Below are 12976 nucleotides of genomic sequence, written 5' to 3'. Positions count from 1 at the left end.
TTAAGTGGCTGCTTCAACAAAGCAGTCAGACTCAGGTTGCTGTGGTTCGATCCCTACAACTCAAGCCAGCCAAACCTGCCTTGAAGGCATTTGGAGCAAAAAAAAAAAATCTTAATTTTGAAAATTTTTCCCATTTTCACATTATGGATCTTCTGTTTCAATTTAAGTTGTATTAAAAATAACATTTTTGGGGGGGCTGGCAAAATAGCTCAGCGGTCTAAAGCGCCTGCTTAGGCAAACTTAGGCACAGGGGACCTCGGTTTGATCCCTGGCACCACATGCCATGCCAGGTCTGCCCTCAGAGTGGGCTCAGCCGCTGCCTCCTCCCCTCCAAAAAAAATACATTTTTGAGTGAGGTGTGGTGGCACGCGCATGTAATATCAGCATTCAGGAGGCTGAGACTGGAGGATCACTGAGAATTTGAGGCCAATCTGGGCTACAAAGTGAATTCAAGCCCAACCTGAACTGCATAGTGAGACCCTGTCTGAAAAACCAAAACAAAAGCTCATTTTGTTGCTATGCCTGGTGCTAGGAGGATTGTAAGTTCCATTTACAACTAAGTGACCTGGCTAGACTCTTGTCTTCAAATTTAAAAATAAACGAAGGGCTGGCTGGGAATGAATGTTAACTTAGTGTGAAGGCCTCAGTGTTTCCAAAAGCAACATGTTCTTACATGTGTGTACTAGCTAAATTTAATAATGTTTTGGAAACATCAAGGTTTTTTAAAAATTTTCCTTCTGTAGCATATGTAAGAACTTACTGTTTTAGATATTTCTTAGGTAAACTATTTTCAGATTTAATGATGATTAAGTTAATGACTTAGCAAAATGTGATATTGTGATAATTTAATGATTAGGAACTTACACAACTAAAGGTTTTGAATAGCCAAACTATTTGACTATTTATGAATTCTGTGTTTATGAATTCACTTAATAAGTAAAAATCTATTGAAATCTACACTGTGGCCATTTACAGAAATATACAGGGTAATAAAAATTTTGAGTTGCTAATTGTGCACACTTCCAGTGACGTCGTAGTGATGCTTGGCCTTTGTGTTTTGGAGTTTATAGTGTAAAACCAGCATACTTTAGTGGTCTGCTTAGTGCCACATTTTTTTGAGTTTTTGTGCTTGTTGTTTATTTTGCTGTGTAGACAAATGCTAAAGAAATTGGAGGCATTGTGTAATTGGCCTTAGGAGCACATTGTTTGTGTTTGATGAACAAGATTATTTTGAGTTTTAATATTGCAGACCCTGAGTTCAGTGTTAATCAACTGCCAGTACATATTAAGTAAGGTGCCTCCACACAGAGACACATGTATGAAAGAGTTTTGTCTTTAGTAGTTGATGAAAATATTGTGACCAGAGGCTCCTAGTAACATCGTCTATCTTCCTTGGGAACAGTGGTTTGGTATCCAGTAATACAATTTGTAGAAATGTTAAAGAACATAACTACTTGAATGAGAATTTCAAAACTAGTGTGACTTCACATATCAGAAGTATAAATGGCTTTAACTGTAGGAGTCCTTATTCATTCCTGTTGAGTTGATCTGTTTTTCAAGATTAGAGAATGGTAGTTTGGGATATTAATAGAAAATACATGCCGTGTGTGTGTGTGTGTGTGTGTTTTCCCCTTACAGCTTGGTGTTTCACTTAGCAGTTTGGGAGCTATCCCAGCAGCAGCACTGGATCCCAACATTGCAACACTTGGAGAGATACCTCAGCCGCCACTTATGGGAAATGTGGATCCTTCCAAAATTGATGAAATTAGGAGAACGGTCTATGTTGGAAATTTGAATTCCCAGGTAACTAAATTAAAGAAGAAACCAAGTTGCAGTGTCTTTTGTTCTTTTTTTCTTCTTAAAACTCTTATTGGTAAAGTACTGAATACTTAATCTTGAGAAAAGAATACACTATTAAAAGTATCAACTTGGTTTCCTCAGACGACGACAGCTGACCAACTACTTGAATTTTTTAAACAAGTTGGAGAAGTGAAGTTTGTGCGGATGGCAGGTGATGAGACTCAGCCAACTCGGTTTGCTTTTGTGGAATTTGCAGACCAAAATTCTGTACCAAGGGCCCTTGCTTTTAATGGAGTTATGTTTGGAGACAGGCCACTGAAGTAAGAAATCCTAAACAAAGACATTTTAATGATTTTGAAAAACTTAAAGTATGTTGGATGGAATTAAGGCTTTTTTCTTTTTTAATAGTAATTGGCAGTTTGTGGAAAGGAAGACTGTTAAGTATGTAAATGAAATACATGCCATTTTTTAACCTTTCAATTTCTTAAAGTTGGATTAGAGGGCATTTGTCTTTCTCATTTTCTATTTCCAGTGTCTGATATACTATTAATGTTATATAATGTACATAGTAGTGTTAGGTGTTTTCCTATAAGCTTTAATACGGGTTGGTTTTGTAAAACGATTCTAAATTTATGGGCAAGTTAATGTGTAGATTGAATCACAATACTTCCAGTAATAAAGAATTTTGCTAAATTTCAAATTCCATGAAGAAAATAAGTGCTTAGCCGGATATTTTGACTTTAAGATTTGTTCATATGCTTGTTTATAAAAAAAAAAACCAGGGCTGGGGAGATAGTTCAGCAGGATAAGTGCTTGCCTGGCAAGTGTAAGGTCCTGAGTTGGATCCCTGGTACCAAAAAAAAAAAAAAAAAAAAAAAAAAAAAAAAAAAAAATTGATGTTGATTTTCAGATATTCAAGACCAGAAATTCTGTTTCATGTAGGTTACTAAGTCAGGCAGTTTTTATTTATTTAGTAGGTGGTTGTTTTAATTACCCAGTTGAATTTGTGTTTTGCTGCTAAAGGGTGAATAACTGTTCTTAGTAGGTGCTTGTCTTCATTGTGTAATGGGTGAGGCAAGACACATCAGATTCAGAAGAAGCCTCAGAGAAGCTTCTCTTGCCTCGTAGTGGAAGCTTTGTCAGATTCCTTCTACGTTCGAAGTTGTCTCTAAACCATGGAACAGGGTTGCTTAAAATGATGCACATAATACGGAGCTTTCCATTCATCCTGCCAGGGTGTACAGATTAACAGTAAAATCTTACATTGAAGATAAAAAGGAGTCATTTTGATATTGGTATCAACATTATGATTTATTATAATTCTAAGCCTTGGAGACGCTTGCTCTGGTTTATTTGTGCTATTCAAAGAAGTCAGCAAGACCTTAGCTTTTTCTTCTTTTAGCAGCTGATGATGGAAGGTGTGAATGAGATTATTTAGCTATATTTTGCTTCTCAGTTGTCCTCAGATTTTAAGTATGTATCATATAAACGTGTTTCATGTTTTATAAAATATGGTGTGTGTTTGTGATATGCTAATATTTTTAATTTAGAATAAATCACTCCAACAATGCAATAGTAAAACCCCCTGAGATGACACCTCAGGCTGCAGCTAAAGAATTAGAAGAAGTAATGAAGCGAGTACGAGAGGCTCAGTCATTTATCTCAGCAGCCATTGAACCAGGTAAGGCCCACAGCATTGGTGCATAGGTCATAGCCTAAAGATCACAGAACCTTAGGACTTAAAGGAGTTTTAGAATTGTTCAGTCACTTTGTTCTACCAATAAGAAGATTGAAAGTCAAGAAATAGTAAGTGGCTTACTCAAAGAATGCCTTAGCACATATCTGTCCTTTCCTACAGTACCTACTTGAGGCACATTGGCTTGAGTTAATTAGCTCTTTATATTTTAATAACAAAATTGGTGTTTAGAGTGATTTGCTGAAATCAAAATACAAAAGTGTTATTATGAGGCTGAAAAGTGCAGATATGTTTAAACTGTTGGCAATCAAGCAGGTTGCTTTCCTTAAAGTTTTAATTTTAAAGCTAGAAAAGAACTGACTTAGAAAAAACTTCAGATACTCTTTTAGCAAGGTAAATGAACAAACTTCTGTATTGTTAAATAAACCTCTGGATTTTTGAAATTAACACTCAGAACTTAAGCATCAGTCCAAGCAGAATAAATAGAGGAAGAATGTGAAATCACTGTCATAGGAATTGCAGACATGTTTTAATCATACATTATGGCAGCAACAAAATATTACGAACAGCTGTTTATAATCATCTGGTTTGTATGTACTGCTGCAGGGTGGCTGCACTCAACGAGTTTATGCAATGACTTTCTTGGATGTTTCTGAAGGATAATTGCACAGGCGGAGGATGTGCAGAGAGTAGGCCCCTTGCACTATATGTGGTACATTCCACTTGTGCCTAATTATTAACTGGGATCTTTACTTGTTCTGAGCTTACACTGCAAAGTGGTTTTTTCCTCCCAGAGTCTGGAAAGAGCAATGAAAGAAAAGGCGGTCGATCTCGTTCCCACACTCGCTCAAAGTCCAGGTCTAGCTCAAAATCCCATTCTAGAAGGAAAAGATCACAGTCAAAACACAGGTGAGTTTCTCCTGTCATGTTTTTCAATTTTGTATTTAAAATTAGAATTTACGGATTTTAAGATACCAATTTAGCAATTTCATAGTGTTCACCTGAAGTATAGTTACGTTTAGAAACTGTTCTAATACAGTAGGGTGAAATTTTATCTGATAATTTTTAATATTTCAACTAATTTTCTGTTTTAGCCATTGGTTTTCTACTTAAAGATGCTCTGTTCTTGGGCTGCAGTTGTAGCTCAGTGGAAGTGCTTATCTGTTGTGTCAGACCACCATGGGATTGAATTCTAACATCTGAAAAAATAAAAAAGATGCTCTGTTTGATTTTTCTAATAGTAAGCTAGTCTTTACGTAGAGGTGGCAGGAACTTTTCGATCTTCATTTTAAGAAAAGGGCACATATTTAATGGCTATGTAAAAAATACTGTTTGGGTTGCAGCTTTTTTCTCTTCCCCCAGTCCACTGCAGGTCTGGGGGAATACCATCCCAGATGTGGTTCCAAGCAGTTTTCTTTCTCCTGGACCATGTGTTAAGTGGAGTTCTTCAAGTCCTTGGTACTTCTGGTGATAAAAAAGAGCCTTCTCTGCCCACTGCTGAAACCATGCAGTAACATGCAACCTCAGCAGTGGCATTGTACTGTGCTTAAACTCTGTTTCTGTCCTGTTTATCTCATTTTTGATCATAGCTATAGCTTTTTAATTTTGTTTTATTGCTTTGTGTTTGGTGCAGAGGAGACCTCAAAGTGGAAAGCATACCATCAATGAGAAGTACCTTATGAATCCTGTCTTCTGCTGTCTTTAAAAGGGTGGAGTGGGGGCTTTGAAAGGGTTGTAGTGGATTCTGACTGCACATGATGTGACTCTTAAAGAGGGATGGAAAAGTGGGCATGTGTGCTGAGGGTATTAGAAGAGAGGTGATTTATGGGGAAGGAAAGAATTGGAGTACTGTACATTGAGCCTCACAAGTAAGCTCAGTTTAAGTTGTTTTTTCTGTGATGATCAAGGAGATTTCAAGGAATGAAGCAAATTGCTATGATCTTTCTTTAAGTCTAGTTAACTATCTGCTGTTGTATACTTACCTATTCTTAGTTTGCAAAATCTCCTTTAGAGTATTGTTCTTTCTGAGATCCTATAAGGCAAGTTCAGAATCAAGTGAAGGTGATTATTGTATGTACAAAGACTATACAGCAGTCTAGAATCAGTTGGAGAAAGGCAGCAGAGCAGTGACCCTGGCCACCAGATGGGGTATTTCCCTATGTTCATAGGTTGTGGTCAGGGTAGAGAGATCAAGAAATATAAAATTTGGTTGAAGAATAATAAATTCTGTTAGGAAAAAAGAGACCAATGTCCTGAATCTTGTTTTGAGGGATTTATTTATAAGAGAAAGTGAAACTCCCAAGACTGGAAAAACTAAAACTTGACAATCTCGTTGTTTCCTTGATAATCTATGTGAAACATTATGTGGTTTTTGAAATTATAACACATACTTTGTCCACTATCCATTTAAAGTTTTTACTATATATGGCTATATTCTTTTCCACTTTTTTTTATTATTTGGTCTACATTGAAATTTATTATTCTTGATGATCATGTGTAGTTTTATGTTATCTGTGTAGCATTAGAAATTAGTAGGTCTTGGTGCCTGTGTTCCCAAGAATTTTGCTTCTTTTTGATTTTGGCCAGCACATTTTACTTTTATTATAAACACAGCTTTTACAAAGTTCATAAATATAAAATAGGATGATTTCTCTTTAAAGGAAGGGAAGAGACTATATCTTACTGGTAAATATTTGGCTCATGGCTCTTGATCTTGGAGAGACTTTTTTTCCTCTAGGAGTTGGGGAGGGGATGACAGGCTATTCTTGGCTTTCTCTCCGTGCCAGTGGTAACTGGTATTCTTGGGTCTTGGTCTAACTCATTAGAATTAGCAGGAGTCCTTGCTCTTGGGCCCAGACTCTTCTACTTTTACTTCATCTTCACAGTGATCTTCTTATATTATAAATGTGGTATAAAAACAAATATAAAAATTAACTTTAGCAAAACAAATTTTGGCTAACTGAAAAATGTATTTAAAAAAAAGATTTCAAGCTAAGCATGGTGGTGCGTACCTATAATTCTAATACTTGGGGAAACTGATTTAAGTTCAAGCACTGCATAGCCAATTTAGATCCTGCCTTAAAATAAATACATTAAAAAGACTGGGTTTACTGTGAAGATTCTGGGTTCAATCCCAGGAGTGTTAAGTATCACATATATATGTTTGAATATTATGAGTTTGTGGTTTTAGCATAAGTAATAAGTAGTGCCTGGCATGCTTCATTTTGAAAAAAAAAAAAAAAAAACCAGAACACCCAAACCCCACTTTTTCCATTAGGAAAAGTGTCCTGTTCACAATCGAAGTGACAGTTGTTTTTCTTAGAATTTTAGTAATAATGCATTCAATAGCTATGATTGTAGTTGAACCTGTAAAATAAAGGTGTTACAAATCTTACATTTGGTTATACCTCATTTGGTTTTACCTCATAGGTAATGATTTTTATTTTCCTGTTACATTAGAATTGTCCTAAGTTCTGTGTTTCTGTTTGTTGTGACAAACAGTACATGGCCATTTATAGAAATTACTTTGAATCATCTGGGTGTGGTAGCACATGCTTGTGATCAGTCCCAGCACTTGGAAAGCAGAGACACAAGGATTCTTGTGAGTTCTAGGACCCTGTCACAAGAAAATAAAGCAAAAAAGAAATTAAACTATGTAGCCATTACTACCCATCAAGGTGAGTGGAAATCAGCATACAAACTTGCCAAGAGTTAAAGACAATTTATGACATTGAAAACTTAGATTGTGGGAAATAACTATCTTCTATAATAATTTGAGGAATACATTTTTTTTTTTAGACAGGTTCTTCAGTTTGTTTGGTTTTTTTTTTACAGAACCAGGGATTGAATTCAGGCCCTTGTGCTTGCCAGGCAAGCGCTTATTCTACTGAGCTATCTCCCCAGCCCCTCTTCAGTTCTTCTTTTGTAGTTCAGGCTGACCTTGAACCCACTATATAGCCCAGGCTGGCCTTGAACTCATAGAAATCCTCCTGCCTCAGCACCTGAATGTTGGGATTACAAGTGTGCCTGGCCATTTTTCTTGTACTCTTGAAAATATCAGCCTAATTATGATTTAGGAAGTAGATAGCAAGTTCTTTAAAGACAGGCTCTTGCTATGCAGTTCACACTGAGTTTGAACTCAGTATGTAGCCCAGGCTGGCCTCAAACTTGCAGTGATCCTCCTGCCTCAGCCTTCCGACTGCTGGACTTAGAGGTGTACACCATCATACCTGGCTCAAATTCTTTGTTTTGTGCTCTAGAAAGAATATCTGGTGAATTTGCCAGTAAATACACTGAATTTCTAGTAATTTAATCAAATGTTATGGAAGGCAGAGTTTGAATGTTGGTAAGTGCTGTTAGGGTAGGCTTTTAAATTCTTTTAGAAGAGGTCTTAAGTTTTTTACAGTTGTAATTGTGAGAACAAATTTGGATTTTCTAACAGCTTTTTTTCCTTCAGGAGTAGATCCCATAACAGATCACGTTCGAGACAGAAGGACAGACGCAAATCCAAAAGCCCACATAAAAAACGCTCCAAATCAAGGGAGAGACGGAAATCAAGGAGTCGCTCGCGCTCACGGTGAGATTCAGAGAAATTATGAATAATTCTGTCACTAGTTTTGTGATTGATTTTTCTTTGGTGGTTTAAACTTTTAATGAGAAATACAGTTTCTTTCTGATCCTTTTTGTGATAAAGGATTACTGTTGAGTGCCAGTGATTTGAATCTGATGGTAAGTATGATTCATGAGTTCCAGACGCCTCAGCTCAGCTGGTAATTGCTTTGTTGAGCAGCTTCATGTGCCCTGGAGAGCACTGGACTTTCAAATGTATATGCCATGTCTACGGGCATTGTAAATGATTTGCTGTCACTAATTGTTAAAGAGGGAGGTTCTTGGGGGGAGAATTATTTTACTTATCAATTTATTTTTGTTTTTCAAGGGACAAGAGAAAAGATACTCGGGAAAAGATCAAGGAAAAGGAAAGAGCTAAAGAGAAAGATAGAGAAAAGGAAAGGGAAAAAGAGAGAGAGAAGGAAAAGGAACGGGAAAAAGAAAAGGAACGGGGAAAAAACAAAGACCGGGACAAAGAACGAGAAAAAGACCGTGACAAGGACAAGGAAAAGGACAGAGAGAGAGAGCGGGAAAAAGAGCATGAAAAGGAGCGAGACAAAGAGAAGGAAAAGGAACAGGATAAAGAAAAGGAACGAGAAAAGGACAGATCCAAAGAGACAGATGAGAAAAGAAAAAAGGATAAGAAGTCCAGAACACCGCCCAGGAGTTACAATGCATCAAGAAGGTCTCGTAGTTCCAGCAGGTTTGATAATGCTTTCACGTATTTTTGTTTTAACCAAGAGGTTTGATGATGACAAATGAAAATACAAATTTTTAACTATGGGAGAAATTATTTTACACACAGACCCACATGGTAATATTGGAACATTTCTGCACCTTAACTGTAAAATAAATACTTCTTTAGCTGAAGGACTGTTACAGTATTGAATGTGTGAGGAGGGAAAGAGATATTTGGAGAAAAGTATTTGACAAGTTTTAGCTGTCCTTTGTAATGCATAGCCGTGATTAATTTATTATTAGTATTGTTATAATAATTATTTTCTTGCAGGGTAGGTGTTGGAGAAGGAATTTTAGAATTTTGTATCTGTATAATTATGCATGATACATATACGTAATATATTGACCACCTCACATACACATACACATACGTATAGACATAAATATATCTATGTATATTTTGAAATTGACTTCTCGTGTCTATATTTCTTTGGACTAATGTGTTAAATTTCACAAACTGCAAAATAGTTTGTGAAGTTGCAGTGTCATTTCTGTCATCTGTGCTGCTTTAATTTACTTCTCTGTTGGATAGATGACTTAAATTTTGAACTGGGTATGGTAGTTTACACCTGTAACCCGAGCATTTGGGAGGCTGAGGCAGGAAGATTGCTATGAGTTTGAGGTCAGCCTGAAAAACATTGTATACATAGTGAGAACCTGTCTTCCCCCCAAAAAAATCCCCAAATCAGACATTTAAAGTTTGATTTTTACTTTGTCATCTGTTAGTTTCCCCCCGTTGATTGATTAGTAGGTATACTGCCACCAGGTGACAGCAAATTAGCATAGTAGCAGTTACAAATGACAGTCTTAAGATAAACTAAACCCACATACTATATTTTGTATATCATGACTATAAATAAAGGTTCTAATTTGCATCAAAGTGTATCTTAAAAAAATACATGGCTTTAGAAAAAATATTTTTTCATAGCAAACAATTTAAGATAAAGGAATATTTTTCCTGTTCTTAAAATTTGTAAGGCTGGGTGTAGTAGTGCTCGCCTATAATCCCAGCACTGGGGAGGCTGATGTAGGAGGGTTGCCATGAGTTTGAGACCAGCCTAGGCTCCTGAGTGAGATTAAGGCCAGCCTGAGCTGCATAGTGAGACCCTGTCTCAAAAAGACAAAAAAAACCACCCCCCCCAAAAAAAAATTATGAGTTTGAGCCAGGTGCTGTGATGCACACCTATAATCCCAGCTCTTGGGAGGCTGAGGTAGGAGTTTTGCAGCAAGTTTGAGGCCAGCCTGGGCTACATACATAAGTTCAAGGCCAGTCTGGACTATATAGTGAGACCTTGTCTCAAAAACCAGAAACAAAACAAAAAACTGGTGAGTTTGAGAATATATTCTTAATATTAGTCTGATGGATATTGAGAGAAAAAATAAATTGCAGATGCTTTCGTGGCTCACTTTAACCCTCACAAGTTTGTGAGAAGATTGTTATCGGTGTTTTAAAAGTACGAAGAAACTGAAGTTTAGAGAAAAAGTTGAAAGCAGTAGTTGATGTTACAGTGGGGTTTAAAATAGATTTGACTACTGTCAGTTTCTGCACATTGAATCAAACTTTCCCCCCTTGTGTTACGGCTACCAGTTTAGCCCATGGCTGCATTGTTACTCCAGAGTGACTTTAATGATTGTATCATACATGCTTTTGTGATCACATGATTAGATGCAGTCATTCATGGCACCAGATGCTTTGGTTCCCTTTTAATACCCTGAGTAGACTTTTTCTTTTCTCTCCTTTCTCTCTTCTCTCCTCCCTCCTCCCTCTTCTCTCTTTTCCTCTCCCTTCCTGTCTCTTCCCCTCCCCTCTCCTCTCCTTCCCTTTTCCTTTTTTTCTTTTCTTTGGGTATTGGTGATCAAACTTAAGACCTTGCCCTTGCCAGACAGGTGCTGGTGCTGTCGAATATACTTCTTCTGAAGACTTCAGAGTGTTTAATTTTGGGGGGTGGGAATGTGACTTGGTGCTCTTGCTTTGCATGTGCAAGACCTTGGGTTGGATCCCCAGTACCACAAAAACAAAAAGCAAACAAAAGGTTTAATTTTTTACTGACCATTTTTAGTCACTTGATCTCGTAAAAGTTCAGATGGTCACATTTAATCCTATTTAATAGGAGATGGTTAGCAGCTAGTGTTAATTCATAAAAGTTCACCAATTGGGAATGTTTTTCCTTCAGAAAAGTTCAACAAAGATAACTTCTCAATTATTTTGCATTTTGCAGTATCAAGATGGTTTTGAGTAGGAGATGTTCTAACTCTCAGAAACAGACTTCACATTTTCATTCCCAGCATCATCTCCCCGTATTGCAGTGTGTCTGGAATGCGGGGGTAGAACCCTGCTCTTTTCACATTCACCTGTCTCCCCAGCTACAGCACCTTTTTTTTTGTAAGAAGAGACGGTGTCTTGCTAATTTGCCCAAGCATTGACATGTTTTACAGTATAAAAGTGTTGCCCAATAGATATTTTTAAAGAACATTTTAATATTTGAAAAACAATTCAGTGCTTAAAAGCTATTACCAGTAAAAATGAGTCCATGAAACAGAAGAGTTCTAGGAGTATAGCCCAGGCTCTGGGCTTGGCTGTCAGCATTTGGGGGGGGGGGGGATGTTTATTGAATATCTACTTTGTGCCAGACTCTATGGTTGGTACTTAAGGTATGATCCTGTGGTCTTATAACAACAGGTAAGACTTATTCTATTTTACAGTTGAATAAACAGTCCTCAGGTTAAATAATGTCGGTGTTCTCAAAGGTCTTGAGTTTCTTTAGTCCTTTTGAACATCTACCGTATATACCTTTAATAATAGTAACTTTATTAAGTTTTTAATTTTAGAATGAAAAATAAGAGATGATAAGGAGCATTTTGAAATCAAACAGGTTGATTTGTTTCAGCTACTATGTGTGTGGTCACTGATTCTCTGAGCTTTTTATGAGAGATTATTGAATATGTTGATCATTTAATTTGTGTACCCTTATAGCGTGTCCCTTCAATTATGGACATGGTGAGGTTGTTTCTAAGTTGATCACTCTTAAAATGAAGTAATTCATACTATGCAACATTTGCTAATAGCACAAGATTTTAATACTGAACATTGTTAATTTAGCAACTCTTACTCTGCCATATTTAAATCCTAGATTTTTTTTTTTTTTTTTTTTCTTTTTTTGGTTTTTTTGAGACTGGGTTTGCTGTGCAGTTCAGGCTGGCCTCAGACTTGCAATAGTCCTTCTGCCTCAGCCGCCCAAGTGCTGAGATTGTAGGCATGTGCTACCATGCCTAGCTTTAAATCCTAGATTTTAATTAAGTTAACTTGTGCAATTTTAATTTAATAGGATAATAATAAAATCATAGGTTGGAGGAAAAGCAAATTTTCTATAATATATGATTTAAATGCATTTTTGTAGTGCTTGAGCTTAGATCACATTTTACAAGCTGACTTACTCAGTTCTTAAGAACGTGTTTGTTACAAAATAATCCACAGTGGGGCAGCAGGGAGCTAGGTACATGGCAGAGAGTCTTCTGAAAGGCAAAAGGTGTTACAGATGCTGCAGAAGAACAAATTTGAGACACTCTGAAACATCGTGTATAAACATTTATGTTTTTCTACTCAAGAAATTTTAGGGACTAGAGATGTAACTCGGGCATAAGGCCCACGGTTCATCATCAGCACTGCAAAAAACCCAATAGGAAACCTAAATAAGTACAACAAGCTAAATGAACAGGCCTCTGAGGAGGGCTACCTACTTGAGTGTATCATAAACTCTTTTTGTCTTACATATTTGACTTGCTTATTATTTCAGTTGTTCAATGACCCATTTTTGGCTTTCAGGGATAGGCGCAGGAGGAGAAGCAGGAGTTCTTCCAGGTCACCAAGGACATCAAAAACCATCAAAAGGAAATCTTCCAGGTCTCCGTCTCCTAGGAGGTTAGTTTTTGGAGGCATGCTCTAGAACTAAAGAAGCAGCAGGAAATTGAAAAAAAAGGTCTTTTTAAAATTTTGTATTTTAAATGAGTAATAGCCTTTATATCCTTCAGAAATTTATCTTAGGGGCTGGAGAGATGGCTCAGTGGTCTAAAGCACCTACTTAGAACAAGCTTAGCAAAGCATCAGGGACCGCGGTTCGATCCCCCAGCACCACA

At 36.9% G+C, this 12976-nt stretch overlaps 1 protein-coding gene across 5 annotated transcripts in view; it reads left to right on the top strand.

Annotated features, from left to right (window-relative positions):
- Positions 1-12976, top strand: part of Srek1 (splicing regulatory glutamic acid and lysine rich protein 1) — a 42093-nt gene that overhangs the window by 19276 nt on the left and 9841 nt on the right. For 4 of the 5 annotated variants that reach the window (XM_023705535.1, XM_004623036.2, XM_004623038.2 and 1 more), the window contains 7 exons: positions 1639-1803; positions 1942-2120; positions 3351-3481; positions 4291-4405; positions 7953-8072; positions 8433-8807; positions 12666-12761. In XM_023705535.1, coding sequence (XP_023561303.1) covers positions 1639-1803; positions 1942-2120; positions 3351-3481; positions 4291-4405; positions 7953-8072; positions 8433-8807; positions 12666-12761 — 1181 coding nt within the window. Of the gene's footprint in view, positions 1-1638; positions 1804-1941; positions 2121-3350; positions 3482-4290; positions 4406-7952; positions 8073-8432; positions 8808-12665; positions 12762-12976 lie in introns of those variants that run through there. The other variant, XM_023705646.1, reaches the window with a different exon arrangement.

This window comes from Octodon degus, unplaced genomic scaffold (assembly GCF_000260255.1).
Source record: "Octodon degus isolate 3935 unplaced genomic scaffold, OctDeg1.0 scaffold00001, whole genome shotgun sequence".
Lineage (NCBI taxonomy): Eukaryota > Metazoa > Chordata > Mammalia > Rodentia > Octodontidae > Octodon > Octodon degus.
This window is presented reverse-complemented; position numbering and strand designations above follow the sequence as displayed.